At 39.1% G+C, this 23,884-nt stretch overlaps 1 protein-coding gene and 1 pseudogene across 2 annotated transcripts in view; both read left to right on the top strand.

Moving 5' to 3' along the window:
- Positions 1 to 23,884, top strand: part of LOC309643660 (olfactory receptor 10J1-like) — a 460,112-nt pseudogene that overhangs the window by 379,880 nt on the left and 56,348 nt on the right. The gene's annotated exons all lie outside the window — the stretch shown is intronic.
- The window catches only part of FCER1A (Fc epsilon receptor Ia), a 32,306-nt gene continuing 15,100 nt past the window's right edge, over positions 6,679 to 23,884 (top strand). Inside the window, exons 1-2 of the mRNA XM_082427080.1 lie at positions 6,679 to 9,568; positions 9,876 to 23,684. Coding sequence (XP_082283206.1) covers positions 23,630 to 23,684 — 55 coding nt within the window. The 5' untranslated portion in view covers positions 6,679 to 9,568; positions 9,876 to 23,629. The remainder of the gene's footprint in view (positions 9,569 to 9,875; positions 23,685 to 23,884) is intronic.

Genomic DNA, 23,884 nt, shown 5'->3' with positions numbered 1-23,884 from the left:
ATTTTTTTTATCATCTTTATTGGAGTATAATTGCTTTACAATGTTGTGCAAGTTTCTGCTGTAAAACAAAGTGAATCAGTTATATGTATACATATATCCCCATATCCCTTCCCTCTTGTGCCTCCTTCTCACCCTCCCTATCCCACCCCACTAGGTGGTAACAAAGCACGGAGCTGATCTCCCTGTGCTAGGCAGCTGCTTCCCACTAGCTATCTATTTTATATTCAGTAGTGTATATATGTCAATGTTACTCTTTCACTTTGTCCCAGCTTACCCTTCCCCCTCCCTGTGTCTTCAAGTCCATTCTCTACCTCTGTGTCTTTATTCCTGTCCTGCCCCTAGGTTCATCAGAACCATTGTTTTTTTTAGATTCCTTATATATGTTTTAGCATGCGGTATTTGTTTTTCTCTTTCTGACTTACTTCACTCTGTATGACAGACTCTACGTCTATCCACCTCACTACAAATAACTAAATTTCATTTCTTTTTATGGCCGAGTAATATTCCATTGTATATATGTGCCACATCTTCTTTATCCATTCATCTGTCGATGGACACTTAGGTTGCGTCCATGTCCTGGCTATTGTAAATAGTGCTGGAGTGAACGTTGTGGTACATGTCTTTTTTTGAATGATGGTTTTCTCAGGGTATATGCCCAGTACTGGGATTGCTGGGTTGTATGGTAGTTCTATTTTTAGTTTTTAAAGGAACCTCCATACTATTCTCCAGAGTAGCTCTATCAATTTACATTCCCACCAACAGTGCAAGAGGGTTTCCTTTTCTCCACACCCTCTCTAGCATTTATTGTTTGTAGATTTTTTGATGATGGCCATTCTGACTGGTGTGAAGTGATACTTCATTGTGGTTTTGATTTGCATTTCTCTAATGATTAGTGATGTTGAGCATCCTTTCATGTGTTTGTTGGATATCTGCATACCTTCTTTGGAGAAATGTCTATTTAGGTCTTCTGCCCATTTTTGGATTGGGTTGTTTGTTTTTTTGATATTGAGCTGCATGTGCTGCTGGTATATTTTGGAGATTAATCCTTTGTCAGTTGCTTTGTTTGTAAATATTTTCTCCCATTCTGAGGGTTGTCTTTTGGTCTTGTTTATGGTTTCCTTTGCTGTGCAAAAGCTTTTAAGTTTCATTAGGTCCCATTGGTTTATTTTTGTTTTATTTCCATTTCTCTAGGAGGTGGGTCACAAAGAATCTTGCTGTGATTGATGTCAAAGAGTGTTCTGCCTATGTTTTCCTTAAGATGTTATAGTGTCTGGTCTTACATGTAGGTCTTTAATCCAATTTGAGTTTATTTTTGTGTATGGTGTTAGGAGGTGTTCTAATTTCATTTTCTTACATGTCCAGGTTTCCCCACACCACTTATTGAACAAGCTGTCTTTTCTCCATTGTGTATTATTGCCTCCTTTGTCAAAGATAAGGTGACCATATGTGCATGAGATTTTCTCTGGGCTTTCTATCCTGTTCCATTGATCAATATTTCTGTTTTTGTGTCAGTACCATACTGTCTTGATTACTGTAGCTTTGTAGTACAGTCTGAAGTCAGGGAGCCTCATTCATCCAGCTCTGTTTTTCTTTCTCCATATTGCTTTGGTTATTCGGCGTTTTTTGTGTTTCCATACAAATTGTAAAATTTTTTGTTCTAGTTCTGTGAAAAATGCCATTGGTAGCTTGATAGGGATTGCACTGAATCTGTAGGTTGCTTTGGGTAGTATAATCATTTTCACAATGTTGATTCTTCCAATCCAAGAACATGGTATATCTCTGAATCTGCTTGTATCATGTTTAAATTCTTTCATCAGTGTCTTACAGTTTTCTGCATACAGTTGTTTTGTCTCCTTAGGAAGGTTTATTCCTAGGTATTTTATTCTTTTTGTTACAATGGTAAACAGGAGTGTTTCCTTAATTTCTCTTTCAGATTTTTCATCATTAGTGTATAGGAATGTAAGAGATTTTTGTGCATTAATTTTGTATCCTGCCACTATACCAAATTCATTGATTAGCTCTAGTAGTTTTCTGGTAGCATCTTTAGGATTCTCTATGTATAGTATCATGTCATCTGCAAATAGTGACAGTTTTACTTCTTCTTTTCTGATTCGGATTCCTTTTATTTATTTATTTATTCTCTGATTTCTGTGGCTAAAATTTCCAAAACTATGTTGAATAATAGTGGTGAGAGTGGGCAACCTTGTCTTGTTCCTGATCTTAGAGGAAATGGTTTCAGTTTTTACCATTGAGAACAATGTTGGCTGTGGGTTTGTCATATATGGGCTTTATTATGTTGAAGTAGGTTCCCTCTATGCCCACTTTATGGAGAATTTTTATAATAAATCGTTGTTGGGTTTTGCCTAAAGGTTTTTCTGCATCTATTGAGATGATCATATGGTTTTTCTCCTTCAATTTGTTAATATGGTGTATCACATTGATTGATTTGTGTATATTGAAGAATCCTTGCATTCCTGGAATAAACCCCACTTGATCATGGTGTATGATCCTTTTAATGTGCTGTTGGATTCTGTTTGTTAGTATTTTGTTGAGGATTTCTGCATCTATGTTCATCAGTGATATTGGTCTGTAGTTTTCTTTTTTTGTAATATCTTTGTCTGGCCTTGGTATCAGGGTGATGTTGGCCTCGTAGAATGAGTTTGGGAGTGTTCCTCCTTCTGCTGTATTTTGGAAGAATTTGAGAAGGTTAGGTGTTAGCTCTTCTCTAAATGTTTGATGGAATTCACCTGTGAAACCACATAGTCCAGGGCTTTTGTTTATTGAAAGATTTTTAATCACAGTTTCAATTTCAGTGTTGTGATTGGTCTGTTCATATTTTTATTTCTTCTTGGTTCAGTGTTGGAAGTTTGTACTTTTCTAAGAATTTGTCCATTTCTTCCAGGTTGTTCATTTTTTTGGCATATAGTTGTTTGTAGTAGTCTCTCATGATCCTTTGTATTTCTGCTGTGTCAGTTGTTACTTCTTTTTCATTTCTAATTCTGTTTATTTGAGTCTTCTCCCTTTTCTTCTTGATGAGTCTGGCTAAAGTTTTATCAATTTTGTTTATCTTAAAGAAACAGCTTTTAGTTTTATTGATCTTTGCTATTGTTTCCTTCATTTCTTTTTCATTTATTTCTGATCTGATCTTTGTGATTTCTTTCCTTCTGCTAACTTTGGGGTTTTTTTGTTCTTTCTCTGATTGCTTTAGGTGTAAGGTTAGGTTGTTTATTTGAGATGTTCCCTGTTTCTTAAGGAAGGATTTTATTGCTATAAACTTCCCTCTTAGAACTGCTTTTGCTGTATCCCATAGGTTTTGGGTCATTGTGTTTTCATTGCCATCTGTTTCTACGTATTTTTTGATTTCCTCTGTGATTTCTTCAGTGATCTCTTGGTTATTTAGTAGCATATTGTTTAGCCCCCATGTGTTTGTATATTTTACAGATTCTTCCTGTAATTAATAACTAGTCTCATAACGTTGTGCTCATAAAAGATACTTGATATGATGTCAATTTTCTTAAATTTACCAAGGCTTGATTTGTGATCCAAGATATGATGTATCCTGGAGAACATTTCATGAGCACTCAAGAAGAAAGTATATTCTGTTGTTTTTGGGTGGAATGTCCTATAAATATCAATTAAGTCTATCTGGTCTAATGTGTCTTTTAAAGCTTGTGTTTCCTTATTTATTTTAATTTTGGATAATCTGTCCATTGTTGAAAGTGGGGTTTTAAATTCCCCTAGTATTCTTGTGCTACTGTCAATTTCCCCTTTTATGGCTGTTAGCATTTACCTTATGTGTTGAGGTGCTCCTATGTTGGGTGAATAAATATTTATAATTGTTATATCTTCTTCTTGGATTGATCCCTTGATCATTATGTAGTGTCCTTCTTTGTCTCTTGTAATAGTCTTTATTTTAAAGTCTATTTTGTCTGATATGAGTATTGCTACTCCAGCTTTCTTTTGATTTCCTTTTGCATGGAATATCTTTTTCCATCCCCTCACTTTCAGTCTTTATGTGTCCTGAGGTCTGAAGCCAGTCTCTTGTAGACAGCATATATACGGGTCCTGTTTTTGTATCTATTCAGCCAGTCTATGTCTTTTGGTTGGAGCATTTAATCCATTTACATTTAAGGTAGTTATCGATATGTATGTTCCTATTACCATTTTCTTAATTGTTTTGGGTTTGTTATTGTAGATCTTTTCCTTCTCTTGTGTTTCCTGCCTAGAGAAGTTCCTTTAGCATTTGTTGTAAAGCTGGTTTGGTGATGCTGAATTCCCTTAGCTTTTGCTTTTCTGTAAAGATTTTAATTTCTCCATCGAATCTGAATGAGATCCTTGCTGGGTAGTGTAGTCTTGGTTGTAGGTTTTTCCCTTTCATCACTTTAAATATGTCCTGCCACTCCCTCCTGGCTTGCAAAGTTTCTGCTGAAAAATCAGCTGTTAACCTTATTGGGTTTCCTTTGTATGTTATTTGTTGCTTTTCCCTTGCTGCTTTTAATATTTTTCTTTGAATTTAATTTTTGATAATTTGATTAATATGTGTCTTGGCATGTTTCTCCTTGGATTTATAATGTATGGGACTTTCTGCGCTTCCTCGACTTGATTGACTATTTTTTTTCCCATGTGAGGGAAGTTTTCAATTATAACCTCTTCAAATATTCTCTCAGACACTTTTTTTCTCTTCTTCTGGGACCCCTATAATTTGAATATTGGTACGCTTAATGTCCCAGAGGTCTCCAAGACTGTCCTCAATTCTTTTCATTCTTTTTTCTTTATAAGGCTCTGCAGCAGCTATTTCCACTATTTTATCTTCCAGGTCACTTATCTGTTCTTCTGCCTCTGTTATTCTGATATTGATTCCTTCTAGAGTATTTTTAATTTCATTTATTTTGTGGTTCATCATGTTTTGTTTGCTCTTTAGTTCTTCTAGGTCTTTGTTAAATGTTTCCTGTATTTTCTCCATTTTATTTCCAAGATTTTGGATCATATTTACTATCATTACTCTGAATTCTTTTACAGGTTGACTGCTTATTTCCTCTTCATTTGTTTGGTCTGGTAGGTTTTTACCTTGTTCCTTTATCTGATGCATATTTCTCTGTTTTTTCATTTTATTTAACTTACTGTGTTTGGGGTCTTCTTTTTGCAAGCTGCAGGTTTGTAGTTTCCTTTATTTTTGGTGTCTTCCCCCAATGGGCGAGGTTGGTTCAGTGGCTTGTGTAGGCTTCCTGGTGGAGGGGAGTGGTGTGTGTGTTCTGGTGGGTGGCACTGTAACCTGTCCTTCTGGTGGGCACGGCGGTGTCCGGTGGTGTGTTTTGGAGTGTCTGTGAACTTAGTATGACTTTAGGCAGCCTCTCTGCTGATGGGTGGGTTTGTGTTCCTGTCTTGCTTGTTGTTTGTCATGGGGCATCCAGCACTGGAGCTTGCTGGCTGTTGGGTGGAGCTGGGTCTTAGTGTTGAGATGAATATCTCTGGGAGAGCTCTCGCTGATTGATATTACTTGGGGCCAGGAGGTTTCTGGTGGTCCTGTATCCTAGACTCAGCACTCCCACCTCAAAGGCTCAGGCCCAACACCCGGCTGGACCACCAAGACCCTGCCAACCACACAGCTCAGAAGAAAAGGAAGAGAGAAGAAAAACAAAAACCAAAACAAAAAAATGAACAGACAGTACCCTAGGACAAATGGTAAAAGCAAAGCTATACAGAAAAAATCACACAAAGAAACATACACACTCACAAAAAAGAGAAAAAGGAAATATATATAAAAGGAAGAGAGCAAACAAACAAATAAACAAATCCACCAATGATAATAAGCACTAAATACTATAATAAGATAAACATAAAACCAGAAACAAATTAGGTGCAGAAGGCAAACCCTAAGTCTACAGTTGCTCCCAAAGTCCACTGCCTCAATTTTGGGAACATTCATTGCCTATTCAGGTATTCTTCTGATGCAGGGTTTATCAGGTTGATTGCGGGGATTTAATCTGCTGCTCCTGAGGCTGCATGGAGAAATTTCCCTTTCTCTTCTTTGTTCGCACAGCTCCTGGGGTTCAGCTTTGGTTTTGGCCCTGCCTCTGCATGTAGGTCTCCCTCAGGCATCTGTTCCCTGCCCAGACAGGAGGGGGTTAAAGCAGTGGCTGATTAGGGCTCTCTTGCTCACTCAGGCCAGGGGGAGGGGTATGGTAGTCATAATTGGAATGTGGGGTGAGCCTGAGGTGGCAGAGGCTGGCGTGCATTGCTATAGCCTGAGGTGTGCCAGGTGTTCTCCCAGGAAAGTTGTCTCTGGATCTTGGGACCCCAGCAGTGGCGTGCTGCACAAGCTCCCGGGGGTGTGTGGATAGTGACCTGCACTTGCACACAGGATTCTTGGTGGCAGCAGCAGTAGCCTTAGTGTTTCATGCCCATATCTGTGGTCCGAGCTAATAGCCACTGCTCACTGCTGTCTCTGAAGGTCACTTAGGCAGTGCTCTGCCTTCTGTGGGCACACTGGGAAGAAATCCCCTCCCCTTGCACACCCTGAAACAAAGGTCTCTTACCTCTCTGGCAAGTCCAGACTTTTTCCCGGACTCTGTCCTGGCTAACTGTGGCGTACTTGCCCCCTTCAGGCTGTCTTCACACAGCCAACACCAGTCCTTTCCCTGGGGTCTGACCTCCGAAGCCTGAGCCTCAGCTCTCAGCCCCGACCCGCCTGGGTGGTTGAGTAGACAAGCCTCTCAGACTGGTGAGTGCTGGTCAGCACCTATCCTTTGTGCAGGATTTGCTCTGCTTTGCCCTCTGCACCCCTGTTGCTGCGCTCTCCTGTGTGGCTCCAAAGCTTCCCCCCTCACCCCTGTCTCTGCCAGTGAAGGGGCTCCCTAGTGTGTGGAAACTTTTCCTTGTTCACAGCTCCCTCCCAGAGGTACAGGTCCCACCCCTATTCTTTTGTCTCTGTGTTTTCTTTTTTCTTTTGCCCTACCCAGGGAAGTGGGGATTTTCTTGCCTTTTGGGAAGTCTGAGGTCTTCTGCCAGCGTTCAGTAGGTGTTCTGTAAGAGTTGTTCCACATGTAGATGTATTTTTGATTTATTTATGGGGAGGAAGGTGATCTCCACATCTTACTCCTCCGTGACCTTAAAGGTCCCCTTTATCATCTCCCCTTCAAGAGATGATTTTTTAAAGCAATTATCTCTAAGAAAGGAGAGGAAGATTTATCAGGTTGCAACATCACAATAGAAATAATCAATGAGTTAATTGCTCATTTATATCTCTAATACGTATTTATGGACAATCTAAACATGCTCTGCATCATGCTAAGCACCAGGTAAAGAGCAATCAATCAAACACATATAGTATGTGATGAGGAGCAAGACAAGAAAATATAAAATTCTTATATACTGTGATTCATGCTTTGATAAGAATGGAGTAATATGGGCACAATAAGTAACCTTCTGACATGCACTTTATTTTATTTTTTTAAATTTTAATTGTTTTTTTTTTTTGCCACGCTGTGCTGCTTGTGGGATTTTAGTTCCCCAACCAGGGATTGAACCTGTGTCCTCAACAGTGAAATCCTAGAGTCCTAACCACTGGACCACCAGGGAATTCCCATGACATGCATTTTAATATACTAAATTACTTATATCCACAAGCAAAAGCCACATGGAGGTGACTGGTCTGGAATATTCACCATCAAAAAATGAATGAATTAGCATTTTGAGTTATCTTGTGAGTTTGAATAATGTCTCAGAGACTGGTCAGCTTTAGTGAGTTGACCACTGAGATTTGGGGCTTGCATGGCTGAGACAGACACTGGATGGTGGGAGCTACACCAACGTTTTTCTCATTACCAGATTCACTGGGCTGCTCTTGGTTCTTCTCCTGCTTGATAACTCTGATGCATTCAACAGTGCTAATCACTCTCCATCTCGAAATTTTCTCCAGCCTTGATTTTGTGATACCACTACTATCTCCTGGTGTTTCCACTACAGAGAAGCTTACCGGGGGTGGTCATTTAGCATGTGGTATGCATTTGTCAATCTGTTTTACAGAGGGGATGGTGAATGCCATTTAATCTAGTCAGTCAGTGAACTTGAGGTTGTTAAGCGAGACTCTACTGCACTGTTATTTCAGTATGTGGTTAACCTAAATATCTAAATTAACCACCCACTCACTCAATCACATCACTGATTTAACTCTCTGCCTTGTTACTACCTGGTATGTTTTTGTTCATTTCTTTATTCATTTCATTATTGTCTTTCTCTGCACATTGGATTACTAGTCCTTGAGAGCACTTAGTCTCTCATCCTTTCTTCAGTCCTAAACCTTCAGTCAAAACAAACAAACAGACAAACAAACAAATCCCCATGATTTAGCTCTGTATTTGCCACTCACTGATTAATAGCTCAGATAGAAAACTTGCACAAGCCATGTTCTGCTGTTCAGGTTTCTCAATCTTTAAAATAAAGGAATTTAAATGGATTATTTCTAAAGTCCTTTCCTATTTTATTTTATTTTTAACTTTTTATTTTATATTGGAGTATAATTGATTAACAATGTTGTGATAGTTTCAGGTGTATAGCAAAGTGATTCAGTTATACCTGTACATGTATCTATTCTTTTTCAAATTATTTTCCCGTTTAAATTGTTACATAGTCCTTCCCTATTTTAAATTTTGATTTTTCTCTACTTTGGGACTTAGGATAAAAATTGATAGGAAACTGAAAATACCTTCTCTCCCCCAAGTCACTTCTAACAAATGTCCCATGGTTATCATCAATCCCACAATCTTTACAGTATTCTGCTTTCAATTCCTTTCTTTCTTTGACTTCCACTTTCAAATCTACCACCACTTCCTGTTACTTACTATATATCCTGAACTATCAACCTAGCAGACCAGATAGGAGAATGAAGGACTCATCAACCAGGCAGCAGGAGTCACTTCTCTCTGGGAACCACCACAGGGCCACACCATTCCAGTAACTTATCTTATTGAACTCCTACAATCCTAGTTGTCAAAAAATGCTCAGGTGTTAGACCTGCAGAAGACCTTAGAATCATGTAGTCCAACCTTTCCATTTCATAGACACAACTTTTTAAAAATATATTTATTTATTTATTTATTTGGCTACCCTGGGTCTTAGTTGCGGCTCATAGGACCTTTTAGTTGCAGCATGCATGCGGGATCTAGTTCCCTGACCAGGGATCGAACCCGGGGTCCCCTGAATTGGGAGTGTGAAGTCTTAACTGCTGGACCACCAGGGAAGTCCCAACACAACTGTTTTGAAAGAAGTCTCAACTTGTGCGGTATAAACAGGAAATTTTTTTTTGTTTTTTGTTTTTCTATAACTCCTACTGTGGCCTCATTCCTGTTGGGCAGCAGACTCCCTTAAACCAATTTCATAAACTTTTTTTTTTTTTTGGCCACACCACACGGCATGTGAGATCTTAGTTCCCCAACCAGGGATCAAACCCGTGCCCCCCTGTAGTGGAAGCATGTAGCATTAACCACTGGACTGCCAGAGAAGTACCTCATAAACTTTAATTACTTTGTGTTATTAAAACTGTCTCGTTAGAGTTATTAAACACAATCCTGTTATTTCCAAAAATTTATATATATATTTTTTAAATTTCTTTATTTATTTTTGGCTTGTGCTGGGTCTTCGTTTCTGTGCCAGGGCCCTCTCCAGTTGCGGCAAGTGGGGGCCACTCTTCATCACGGTGCGCGGGCCTCTCACTATCGCGGGCTCTCTTGTTGCGGAACACGGGCTCCAGACGCGCAGGCTCAGCAGCTGTGGCTCACGGGCCCAGCTGCTCCGCGGCATGTGGGATCCTCCCGGACCAGGGCTCGAACCCATGTCCCCCGCACCGGCAGCCAGACTCTCAACCACTGCGCCACCAGGGAAGCCCCAAAAATTTATATTTTATTTGAAATTCTCTTCAGTCTCCATCACCCCCTATCCTTCTACCTTCCCCCAAGCATAGAGTAGGCTTATGGCTCCAGTGGCTTGATATGTGTTGGGAGGTGAAGTGTAGTCACCACATACCTCTTTCTCTTCCCAACATCAGCCACTTCCTTCCTGGGAGGTGAGAAGAGAGAATGAAGAATAAAAAGCAATATCCACAGTGTATTAGCTGTCAGCTCCTTGTTTTGTTGTCACTGCTATTCCTGAAATGAATATCACCTTATAAGTGGAGGTACAGTTGTGGTAATTTACCCTTTTTGTTAGTTGCCAAGATTTCTTTAGCATTGTTGATTGTTCTTTCTCATTTGTCAGTTAGGTGCTTTTGTAGGAGTACCTCTAGGCTTTTCAGAGGAACCTATGTTCCATTTTTTGCACAGTTCCAGCCTATCCATCTAAGGCTCATTTACTTCAGCTCTGATTGCAGGCAGCAAACTCCACAGTCTCTTCTTATTGGAGTGCCCATCACCCAAAGAGTGACTCTTTGGGGGAAGATAGACAAGATGGCATGCCCCTACCACTTTCTGTTTTGTTCACCTAACCCGTGGGACATTTGCTTAGCCTTGCCACACAGAATGCTGACGAAATACAAGGTAACTCCCAGCACCCCACCTCTCAGGTCCATCACTTCTTTCTGGACTTTTCCTGTAAGCTCTAGCAGCATTAGATACTCTTCCAGAATAATGCTTCATAAACCTTAAGCAAAAGATGGCCATGAGTTCTCAAGTTGTTGGAGGTGGAGGGAATGATTCGATAATCCCAAATGTTGTGGGAAAGGTGTTGGGGCACCCCACTGAATGCCTTCCTTTCCCATTTTTAAGAACCTAGCTATTCAAACCTCTAAGCTTCAAATCCTGGCTCTATCATTCACTAGTTGTATGATCTCTCTACTTCATGGAAAACAAGAATGCTAAGGGTACCTACTTCATAGGTATTAAATACTTGTGAGTATTAAATGGCATAAAGCACTCTGATATAGAGTAAGTGCTAACAATTATTATTGTTGCTGCTACACATTTATTATTTTTATTGGACCACCAGGGAAGTCCTGACACAACTGTTTTGAAAGAAGTACAATTCTTCTTTCAACTGTTTTGAAAGAAGTACATTACAATTTTTCCTTTATTATTTCTGCCTATGGAAATCAAGATTTTGATAAAGTCAAATGTGGTTAGAGGATCTCCCTTTTATGCATCTTTGTAACCTACACAGTACTCAGTATATTGCTATTCATGTAGCAGCTGCTGTACAAGTCAAGAAACACACTACAGTTTCTGTGATACAATGGATGATTCTGAAATGCAAATATTCCACATACTATTGGTAAACCAATATATGTTAATATAATGTGGAAGTGAGTTCATACAAGATTTTTCTGAGAATGTTAATGTTCTTTTATTATGAAGGAATAGTAGCTGAACACTGATCTTACTAGCACAATGGAACTCAGCAAGGAATACGGTACCCTACTCAATAACCATTCACTTTAAGCTTTTATTCTTGGCTTAGTTTTACCGCATGTCTGTCTTGAGAGTGTTTTTAAATGGTTTTCTCTGGCTTTTGTGCATTTTCTCCTTGTGACCTTCTTCTATCAACCTACCTTTATCTCTGAAGAAGATCAAACCCTATGTCTATTATTGATTTTATTCATTTAATTGAAATTTAACATATCTTTTTTTAAATAGACTTTATTTTTTGGAACAGTGTTAGATTTATGGAAAAATTGACAACATAGTACAGAGAGTTCCCATACACCACACACCCAGTTTCCCCTATTAGTAACACCTTACATGAGTATAACATTATCTTTTTAACCATTTAATTTATTTAGTAGAAACGCTAATGTTTTTGTTAGTGCTCTGGTTATAGGTTTTGCATGATCTGCCACAATATTTTTTTCCCAAAAGACTTGTTATTTTTAGTGTGTTTTTTCAGAATGCAAGGACTTTTTAAAATCAATGCATCTGATGTTGTAGCAAAAACACCTGTGTTATGTTCAAGAACTGTTGAGTTGAATGAGTGAAAATCATTTCTCCCTTTTTGCCTATTCAAGGACTTAACTCTTTTAACTATTTAACCTTGTCTTCCCTCATTCTCTGTCTCTGCTTACTGCATTATTCCTACCTGCTAACAAATATGATCTAGCATCTCCTATAAAATACAAACCCTCTCTTGACCCACATCTTCCTATATTACCATCCCACCGCAAAACTCAGAAAACTGTCTACACATGCTATCTCTACTTTCTCACTTCCTATTTACTTTTCTACCTATTTCAACCTGACTTCCACACATACTAATCCACTGAAACTGCCATTGCTAAGGTCCCCAAAATTTCTGTATTGCTAAGTCCAAAGAATAATTTTATTCTCTTATCTTACTTCACCTCTCAATAAGATTCAATATAATCAATGATTTCCACTAGAGCCGTACGTACTCTCTTCAGCTTCAGTGACACAACTCCCTGAGATTCCTCCTACATTACTGGCTGTTTCCTCTAGTCTCTTTTCTAGATCTTCCCCTTCTACCCATCCTCTAAATATTGGAATTCCTTATGGCTCTGTCATGAGACCTTCTCTGTTTTCTAGCTGCTCTTCCTCTCTCTTTAGCTGACCTCATCTTATTCCAATGGTTTTAAACATATGCCAATGACTTACAAATTTATGTTTCTAGTCCAGACATTTATTCTGGTCTCCCAACTCTTGTATCTGCCCATTTAGCATAAACACTTAGATATCACAGAGACACTTCAAACTACAACATCTCCAAACTAAAGACTTGATTTTCCTTCCTAAATCTGGAACTTCCTCAGACCTTCCCATGTAATAAATTGTATCACCACCTACCCAGTGATTAGAGCCAGAAACTTAGGAATCATATTTCATGTTTTCCTCACCCTCTAATCTATCAGCAAGTCCTGATAATACTATCTCCAATATACATCTCAAACCAATCAACTTGTCTTTATTTCCACTGCTCCTTCTCTAGGCCAATCTATCATTGCATTTTACTGTCTCCTAACCATCTCTCAATAGCCGCTCAAAAAATATTTATCACATGTAGCTACAGTGTGAATATGTATGTATGTGTGTATATAAACATATACATGAAAACCCATCAAACCATTTAAAGTAAGGAAATGCATAAGCATTTGTGTATGTGTGTGTGCATACACGTGTGTGTCTGTGTATTCCCTTGCTTAAAACAGTTTGGAGGCTTTTCATTACCCTTCAAGTAAAATCCTGACACTTTAACTTGTTTTACTAGGCCCTCGCCAACTGGCCCCTATATACGTATCTAATCTCATTTTATGCCATAGTCTCCCTTTGTTCCCTACTATACTTCAGTTCTACTTGTCTTCTCTTAATTCCTAGTGTTCTCTAAAGTCTTTCTTGTTATGGGGACTTTGAATTTCCCACTGCTTGAAATAGTCTTACTCCAGCTTTTTCTCGGTCCCTTCTATCTCATGCTTTAAGTCATTTTTGTTGAAAGGCCTTCCTTAACCATCCTATCTAAAATGTTACTCTTGTGATTCTGTATAGCAACATTATTTACTTTTTATAAACTTTATTTGCTTACTTGTTTATTGTCTATCTTCTCCAACAGAAACCTTACTCCATGAGGGAAAAGAGCTTGTCTATCTAATTCTCTTTTGTATTATCAGCAAATAACAGAATGCTTAGCCATAAATATTTGTTGAACAAATAAAGAAGTGAATGTATATGATGACTAATGTTCTTGTGCTAAAACAAAATTGTTTTGTGTTGGGTTTAATGGTAGAATGATCAACTATCAGCTCTGTATCTATATTTAAGTCATTCCTATATTTGGCCATAATAGTTCAAGTTCAGGGATTGCCTGTTTGGAAAAGTATATTGTACAAATGATATTAATAGACTTCAAGACTTAAGTTTGTTCACTCTGAGAAATCAGGGCATATAATTAACCAAAACTCTACCAGCAATCTATGTTCAAATGCTGCCTTTAATAATGTAGGCTTTGATAATTCTATGTAGGTCTCTTTTTCTCTTAAATATAAGATTAGCACTCTGACATTACTGAAAAATATATAGTGAATTGGTACAAATCCAAGTTAAAAATTGGAAATATTAAAATTATTTATTTCATATTTATCATTATACTTTCCTTCTAATTAACTGTTGCCCCATGGGTCTTATGAAGAGAGGATTCTCTTCATGTGTATTTCTGCAATGTGACTATGGTATTAGCTGTGATAAAGAGGACTGTTTTGTGTTCTGCAGCTTATTCTGTTGTGGGCCTTATGTTAATTCACTCTTCTCTCCACTTTTCTCTAATTGAACCCATTTTCATGGGTACAACATGACTTAATTTGACAGTCACTTGATGTAATTTTAAATTGTAAAAAAAAAATAGTGCAAACGTAGGTCCTGAGATCAAGTGACAATTTCTGGTTATGAAATGGTCATGTGGATGATCCATAACATAGTTATATTAATTTGTTTAGATTGTCACTAATTAAAAATGTACATATTTTCTTGTTTAAAAAAATTTCAAATCTCTGATTGTGAGAAACACTGGCCTATAGGAATGGTCACTAAAAGGTACTAAATTTTCTGACATTGCACCTATTTCCAATATTTAGTCCAATGTTCAAATCACGTGTTAGACTATACATTTTAATTTTTGGTCAGACACTCAATATTCATATGTTTTCTTGAACTTCTATGATAATCTTTCTTGTTTTGAAGGAAAGGAAAAGTTCACTGGGAACTGTCTATGTTTAAGTCCCCTATTTCACCTTCTGGCCCTTTTCTGTTCTTCAAAATCTAGACCAGTGGTATTCAAATCCTACCAGACCCCATTTTATGGTTTATATTTTCTAACACTTTCTTTGCTATGCTGATAAGAAATTATGAACTCACCTAGCAGAGTTGGAGTTACGGTGAAGCTAATGAAAGTTAAACTTCATGACCCCTCATTTGCATGGGCCCCTCCAAGATCCTGCATTTGGTCATATATTTTTATAAAATTTGCAAAAGTAAGATATTTTAGCCACGTTTGGATAAGACCACTGTCTTTTCCCCATTAGACTTCCCTCTGTCATGCTTCCTTTTTAACTGGCAGCATGAGAGTAGCTGCAGAAAGCTTTTGGGATCCAGCCAAGATGACCTTGAGTTAAGGATTTGTTTAGTTCTGGTTTAGTGTAATAGATGTACACGGTTTGCAGTCACTTCCAGGTATGGGAAGGTATTGCAAGTCACCCTGGTGTAGAAATGGCTTCCAAGAAAACGCCACCAAGAGCCAGCTCTCCTGACTTTAGGACACAAAGGCGGAGGGGCAAAGGTCACACTGAAGCATGAATGCATCCTCCAGTACTCAGCACTGGAAATTTGTGGGCAGTGAAGTAAGACAAGGTTGAAATATCTGGAGTCAGTTCTCCTGGGTTCTTCCCATGTATACACGATATTAAACTTTTGTTTGATTTTCTCCTGTTAATTTGTCTCATGTCAATTTAATTCTTAGACCAGCCTGAAGAATCTAGAAGGGTAGAAGAAAGTTTTTTCCTTCCCAACACTCTATAAAAAGTGATATTACAATATAACTGTCTAATGAAGAAGAGATCAGAGTATGTAGTAAAGGTATATAGGAAAAGAAAATTATTTCTATATTTTATAATGTTCATGTCATTTTCCAGCTTTTACATTTTGCAGTTTGTTGTAGTTTGTTTTCTTTTTCTAAATAAGTAGTCATTCTAATACCTAATATTGTATTCATAATTTTCTATTCAAATTTTTAAGGAAGACACCCCAAATTGTGGAAGTTTCAGGCACCTGAAACTGGATTCATCGCTCCTACCTACACACACATATAGATTTTAAAATCAATATAATTCCCAGTCTTAATATAAAAAAGAAATAAAATGAATTGACTTTATAGTAAGAAAATATATCCATGATGAATATGACAGCTATAAATGTAGCCTAATATGATAGTAAGGTATTGGTGATACTGAAACCAAGGCTGTTACCCCAGAGGTGTTCTCCAGCCCCTCCCTCCAAGAAACCAATTACTTTTATCTAAGTTTCAGGAGGAAGCTGTAAAGAGAAAAACAAGAACTGGTTAGAACCAACTAAGCCCAAGATGGCAGAAGATTTGACTTCCAGTAGTCCTTGAGCCTCATTATATGCTCATTGTAGTACATTAGCATATGCTAAATAATACACCCACAGGTGCCATGACAGTTGACAATTGCCATGACAACAACTGGAAAAGCCCATGCAAAGGCTGAACAGGAGTCTTGCATCAGTTCCAGGTCCAAACCACACCCCTGTGCTTGGATAACTCATGAATATTCCTCTCACTCTTTCCGATTTCCCTCCCTTTTACCTCGACCCTCCTATATATTTGGTGTCTCTGCCCGAACTGGATTGAGAAGTTGATTTGCAAAAAGTTCCTGCTTCTTCATTCTTTGGCCATTGAATAAAGTTTGTGCTGTTCCAGCCTCAGCATCAGTTTTCTTATTGGCTGCACAAATGCAAGCAGAAAAAGAACCTCCCTGGCTGAGACAAGGGGTCTTGGCCCAGGCCAGGACCCTGCTGGGGTCTAGCTGACTAATTTGGTAACAATACAATGATCAGGAACATTGTAGCTGTTGGTGATCTGATTTTGGGAAACAGTGAAAAACTCAAGGATGCTGTTCCAGGAAAAGCAAATGTGAGCAGATAGGGTAGGTGTTCCCCAGAGAAAGAGAACCAGGCATGGCTTTCTTGACATAAGAGAAGCCATTTCTGGCCTAAGTCATCTTGTGAACTAAGCTTGGCCACAATGCTTGCCCATGAACAGATCTCAGTAATCAGGAAGTGAGGGAATGAAGAAACAAAGGAAAAGTAGTCAAGAAACAATAGTACAGCTATAAAACAGGGTCCTAGCTCCTCCTCAAGGGATATACATGACACTCTGATACAGTCTTTGAGTTCTACAGGAACTAAGGTCCCCACCAAGGGGGAGGATTGAATGATGATGTTGACCCTTGTGACTTTAATCAACTAAAGCTTGGACTTGACCTTGACCCCAATTCTATGCTGATTCTCCTCTGCTCGAGCCCCTTCAAGAGTATGCATGTAAGGCTTCCCTGGTGGCACAGTGGTTGAGAATCTGCCTGCCAATGCAGGGGACACGGGTTCGAGCCCTGGTCTGGGAAGATCCCACATGCCGCGGAGCAACTAGGCCCGTGAGCCACAACTACTGAGCCTGCACGTCTGGAGCCTGTGCTCCGCAACAAGAGAGGCCACGATAGTGAGAGGCCCGCGCACCGCGATGAAGAGTGGCCCCCGCTTGCTGCAACTAGAGAAAGCCCTCGCACAGAAAAGAAGACCCAACACAGCCATAAATAAATAAATGAATAAATAAATAAAAAATAAAAAAAAGAAAAAAGAAAAAGAATATGCATGTACCCTTAGCTTAAAACTTCCCAATTTTTACTGTTCCAGGAGACACTGCTTTGGGAAATATCCCCCGTGTTCTCCTTTTTGCTGCAAGTAATAATAAATCCTTCCTTCTCCCAATCTTTTGGCTTGGTTGTATCTTTTGGCTCGACACCCACCAAGAGGCAAAGCCAGTTTTCAAATAACACAAAGACTAATCTTCCCTCAGTGTACACAATAGTTTCTTCCCTGTAAAATCCAGTATATATGAAAAAATGTAAAAATACTTTGCATTATTTGTCAAACAGTCAGGTGAAAGGCTCAAATAATTATAAAATATCTGGCTGGACAGTCAAAAGCATTGCAAAGGCAGAACAAGTTCTTTATTATGGAAGCCTGTCCTGGGTATTACAGGACACTGGGTTGCCTTCTAAATGCTAAAAATGTATCCTGCACACCCATTACTGAGACAAGCAACAAGAAACTCCTCCCAGCTTCCAAAAGCTACTTACTAAAATGCAAATATCCTTGGCTGGGCGAAGACCTCTTGTCCTTATCTGCTAACAGCCTAAAAGGGGTTCCTTTAAGAGAAAGATGTTTCCATTTTTAACTGTGTAATTCTGTAAGGAAGCATAAAATAAATCTAGCCTGCACCGCACATGGTTTGAGGTCTGACTCTGCAAGACTGGGGTTTCTCTGTCTAGAACCACACCTGAGAATGATCTCAGGACCCCCACAGATCAACTCCTCCCCTCCAGCCCCCCAGCCTGTGAGTGCAGATAGGGTCTGCTTGAAGCACAATTGCTCCTGTGTGATCTGGGCTGCACCCTCTGAGGACAGTTTTTGCCTTCTGGACCAGTAGCCTTTCCAAATCTTTTCCCTATGGACAGAAGGAATCTCTTTCTCTGCTGCTCTCAAGTCCAAAGGCTGTAACAAAATGATCATAATAACAGTAATAACTATCATATACAGCATTTACTATCTGCCAGCCTCTCTTCTAAATCTTTCACTATATTAACTCATTTAATACGCTCAACAAGTGCTGTTACTGTCTCCATTTTACCAGAGAGGATGCTGAGTCACAGAAAGACTGAGTAACTTGACGAGAGTCACAAAGCCAATAAGTGATCTGAGCTGAGAATCAAACTCCAACGCTTGCTCAGAGCCTGGACGCCTAATCAGTCTTACACTTAATCTCTTTAAAATATACCTGGATAATAATTTTTTTCTTTTAATTTTTAAAATTTAATATAATAGTCCAGCATTAAAAAAACAATTTTTTTTTTTAAACGCCATCATTCTTCCTAGGAATCTTCCTCAGCAGGCTTATAATTCTGTTCTCTCTACTCTGAAGGAAAGATCAGCTCACTTAACGTCTTTTAACTGTTGGAAGGCAGGAAGGCAAGCCGGAGGTCCTCTGGGTCTCTTGGCTGGAACATAGTATTTATAAGGCAAAGGTCCCGGTCAATTTGCCTGAGTGCACCTTATGGTTCAGACTGTTTCCTAACTACAAGGCGCTGCAGAGATGCCTCAACTGGAAGGTGAATAGCTGGTTTCACATCTCAAAGACAGGAAGCTTGATACCCCAGCTGCCCACAATATACTCTATAAAACAGTAGGAATTAGGTTAAGTCAGTGGTCCAGGCTGGAGGAATTTTAGGAGACCTACTCAAGGATTTTCTCTGTATTTTATAGGTTTAGGGGATACCTCAGAATTGTATCACTAGTTAGGAAATCTTTTCCCAGTCTATTGCATTTTTATGTTCATTCAGTACATGACCATGAACCTGACTCAGACCCTTTAACTTCTAGGCTTCCACTGATGACCTTTAATTGGCTATCTCGTAGACCTGTCTATAACCAATCTGTAGAATATTGTCTATAAATAGTCTGTAAGATATTAGTTCTATCTATATCAATTTGTAATATACAAATAGTATGATCACTTTTGAATTTGAGCTATAGCATATTTTGTTATTAAAATCAGGTGTCAGGGGACTTCCCTGGTGGTCCAGTGTTTAAGAATCTGCCTTCCAATGCAGGGGATGCGGGTTCGATCCCTGGTCAGGGAACTGAGATCCCACATACCGCAGGGCAACTAAGGCCACATGCCGCAACTAGAGAGAAGCCCGCGTGCCACATCGAAAGGTCCTGAGTGCCACAACTAAGGCCCGAAGCAGCCAAAAATAAATAAATAAATATTTAAAAAAATAAAAAGATAAAGTAAAATAAAATCAGGTGTCGGAAGGATATTTTACAACTAGTCTCCATTCAAATCCTTATTTCTGTGAAAAATTCCACCGATTCTCCCTTCCACGATAGACAGAAGTTAGTCTCTAAAAATGCAAGGGAAAGTATCAACCTTGGGATTATTTCCTGAAGTCTCATTTTTCTTTTTCTGGGGGAATAATCTCTGTCCACACCTAAAGTTTTAGCTTGCATAAACCCTTTCTCCATCTCTTCCTGAGTGCATTTACTTTGGGAGTCCTAGGAGTTTCTATTTATTCCTTGATGATCCACCCAAAGCAGGTAACCATTCAAATCAAGGCATTTTAAAAGTATTAAAGCCACTGATGTTATTGTGAAAATTCACCAGGCAGTCAGCACCAGCTATTCAGAGCTCTTTCCTGAGCAGACTCCTGTTCAAGGTGGCAGGAGCTGGTGTCCTCCTCGCCCTAAGAATCTAGAGTAAAAAGGCAAGAATCTCTCTCTCTTCTCTCTTCTTTTATAGGTACATCAATGAAATATACATAACTAGTATGTCAACAGTGCTCACAGCATTGTGGCTGTGGATTGAAATGTCATTTCCAAAAACAAGAAAAAATTGTAGGACTGCATTTTCTACAATTTCTAGAGGTGGGATTAGATCAATGATTTTCCATCTGTGGGTGGGTCATGGATCCTTGGAATCCATGAAATTTTTGCATGGGGACTATGAACCTATGTCAACTTTAAGGACAATCTGTAGATTGGATGAATAAGGATACATATTATATAGAAGTGGTCATGAGTGTGGACTCTTCAGCCAGATTCCCATTGTAACTTTTCGACTTAGCAGTTGCATGTTCTTGGACAAGTCACTTAACCTCTCTGTGCTTTAGTTTCCTCATTCTTTAACTACATAAAGTTGGTGGGATGAGCAAAGTAGATAAGGCATGTTGCATACTTAGCCTTGTACCCAGTCCTCAGGAAGAAATCAGTATTTATCGGGTACATACACACCATGAGCAGACAGCTGTTTTGCTGTTTCACCATTTCATATCCAATTTTATATCAACCTTGCCTGATACTGGAAAACACAGAGAGGAAAAAGCCAGTAGATTAGCTTTTCTTCTGCTTCCCAGTTTTGGAAGGCACAAAGGCTCAGACACACTATGGACTGATCCCTCCTTTGCCATCATGTCCCAAATCATCAAAGTTCCTGGCAAAAGTCTTTTACTCTGGACACCTCACAGTGGATAGGCCCTATAGTTCATGCATGGCCAGCTGAGTTTCATTTCCCCACTGCTACAAAGTGAAGAATAGATTAAGCTTTCTGAGAACCAGTAACAGATCAAAATCTGGGGATAGAGATGCTGTTTATGAGTGTTGAACACATGAGTACCCGGGTTCAAAGTTTGTAGTAAGAAGTGAGGTTAAGACAAAATCTATTGATCCCAGCGATCCTGACATTGACAGGTAGGATACAAGAATCAACAGCACATTCCACCCAGACAGTGGATAAAAATTTGGAGAACTTTTTCTTTTTTTTTTTTATTTTTATAAGATAAAGGATGTGTGGAATTCAACTGGTGCATCAACCAGTTATGGCAGAGTGGAGTGGAACTATGGTTTAATCTTAAGTGTTGTCCCTTCTGAATTCTCATTTTGTTCCTTTGGGTACCTGGGCTTGTATACTATGGGAATTAGGGTATAGTTTATTCTTTCTGAGGTTGATATTGTTGATTTTGTTGTTGTTGTTGTAGGGGTTGATGGATGCATGGTTTGTTTTGTTTTCTGAGCTTTAATGAACTACTTTTGTTGAATCTGCTGATCATTGCCATTACTGCTACCAAAATACTACCTTAATTTCACTGCTGGACACTGAAGCAAAAAAGGCTTTAGGATGGTGGAGGAAATGAAAGTAATGTCTCAACTCCAAAGCTTATACTCTCCAAACTAGGAAATATTATGTCCTGTTGAATTTCAGTCTACCTCCCATTCAAGCAGGGAATAACTGAAGGAGGAAGCTTTAAAATAGATTATTTGAGTCGCAGTAAAGTGATCGTCTATGAAGGACGATTTTATTGTAGAATCGCTGTCCTAGGGAAAAAGAATATCTGATAACTCCCCTGGACAAACTCAACAAAGTGGTGAAATAGCTTCTGTCTTTGTCTCTTCCAGGATCTTGGTATATTCAAATACGTATTGCCCTCTGACAGTGCCTCAAAAATTGCATATTCCCCATTTCTTTCTCCGCCCCGCCCTCCCCGCCCCCCCAGCAAACAACTTTTTCTTATCATGCTCCCTTCTTCGTGACTATGGACAGGAGTGAGATTGCTTACATGAATTATACTGGCGTTAAGATACTGGTTATCAAATCAAGCATCCTGTGTATTTGCTGATTGCCTTAACCCTGTTGAAATGCATGTTTCTCCTGAGTCTTTAATAAATAATGGTAATAAAGGAGGGCAAAGGTAGATTTACTGAGCAGTTTTTACATACCAGAGGCTGTGTAATGCACTTTACACATTTATTATCTTATTAAACCTCATAATAAAGACATGACCTGGATACCATTATTGTCCTTATTTTAGAGGTAAACCTTAATCACATAAATACTAGGAGTATTTGAATTCAGATCTTTAAATACTTACGCTTTCCAAAATAAATTGCTGCTTTCTTTAAAGATCTGTCACTAAAACATTGCATGACCTGGGACCAGTCACAATCTTTCTTATATGAAACTTTCTATTTATGAATCTGTAACCCCATATTCTCTAATTTCATAGAAGTTGGAAGCTTTGGTTAGATCTTTACGTGCAGTGACTTTATGTTTAATTCATTAGACTTAATTCAAGAGTCTGTGAGGGAAAGCATGGGATGATAGACTGGGGCCTTGCTTACTTTGTACTGCCTCTGCCTACTTCAGAGTTTTGGCAAGGACCAAATAATAATACTGCATATGAAAAAGCTTTGTAAAGGGCAAACCATTGTAGATATTTATGGGGTTATTATCTCCAGCATCACTATCAATACCAAATCCTGGAAGAAGGTGACCAACTCTGACCTAGATTTAGAAAAACAGAAGAATTAGGCAAAGGGGTCCTGGAGGGAGGAGAACAGATGCGGATTTATAGGAGAAAGGGTGATCGTGCTGGAGATTAGAAAGATAAAAATGGAAAAATGCTGGGAAAGAAAATAAAATAAATTATATGACCGAGATCCCTGTAAGTTAAGGCTTAACGTCCGCCTTCCTGTGTTGTGAGCCCCATCAGGACCCCATGGGAGAGAAGGAGTCTCTGAAAATATCTCTAATTTGGCTGGTTGGATAGTGGATCATCAGGGAAGCAAATGAAAATTTGTGGCTTTGTGAACTAATGTTTCAGCAGGAAAGTAGGTAACAAGGGGGTTGGTAGCTCTGCAGAACCACAGCAGAATTTCAGCAATTGCTGGCCATACTTGTAGACATGCATAAACAATATATCATCATAATTAAGAGTTTTACTCTGGGGTTAGATTTTTAAAATATTTTGAGCCCCAAATTAGCCATTTACTAGGGAATACCCTAAGACAAGCTACTTCACCTCTCTAAGCTCCAATTTTCTTATCTATAAAATGTCGATAACAATGGTACCTCCTTCATAGGGTTATTGTGAGAAATGAATGAAATACCAGATGTATTTATCATAGTGCCCGGCATATATTAGGTGCTGAATAATTAACTGTTGTTGTTTTATTCTGCTCTCCCTGGCACCCTTTTCTAAGTTTGAAATGACATAGCTGTACATTGACAGACAGTTTAAGAAAGCTCTGTGCCTGTGTGCCTAGCTCTATGCCTCTTTACCACTAGATTCCAGATGTGTACACAGAGGTGGGATGGAGAGTGCAGTATGCGGGTAAATACAAAATTGCCCTATTAGGCACCACCCTGAATATTATCTCCAGAGAAGGAAGCAAACCTAGGTGCAGCTGATGAGTTAATGAGATATGAAACAGAGAACATTTCCTTCTCCTTTTTAGTGTCAAGCTTACTCTAAGGCTCTAGGTCTCTCCAGGCCAGTTGGCAGCTGGCAGTCACAGAGGAAATGCCTACTGCCATGGGAACCCCTGCCGTGCTGTGGCTAGCTCTGTTGCTCTTCTGTAAGTAGAGATCAGTTACCTGCCCCTGAAGGGGCCAAAATGGATTGAGGGAGCAGCTGGAGTGGGAAAGTTGATCATTTTAGTGTGACTTTTTCTAGGCTATGTGCAAACCGTGGGGAATTTCCCAGGGATTCTGTAAGGAAGGCAAGCTGGATAGCAGAGGAAGTGGGGCTGAACACCATCTAAGGGGGAAGCTGGAC

Source organism: Balaenoptera physalus (assembly GCF_965194825.1).
Source record: "Balaenoptera physalus genome assembly, chromosome: 1".
NCBI classification, from domain to species: Eukaryota; Metazoa; Chordata; class Mammalia; order Artiodactyla; family Balaenopteridae; genus Balaenoptera; species Balaenoptera physalus.
This window is presented reverse-complemented; position numbering and strand designations above follow the sequence as displayed.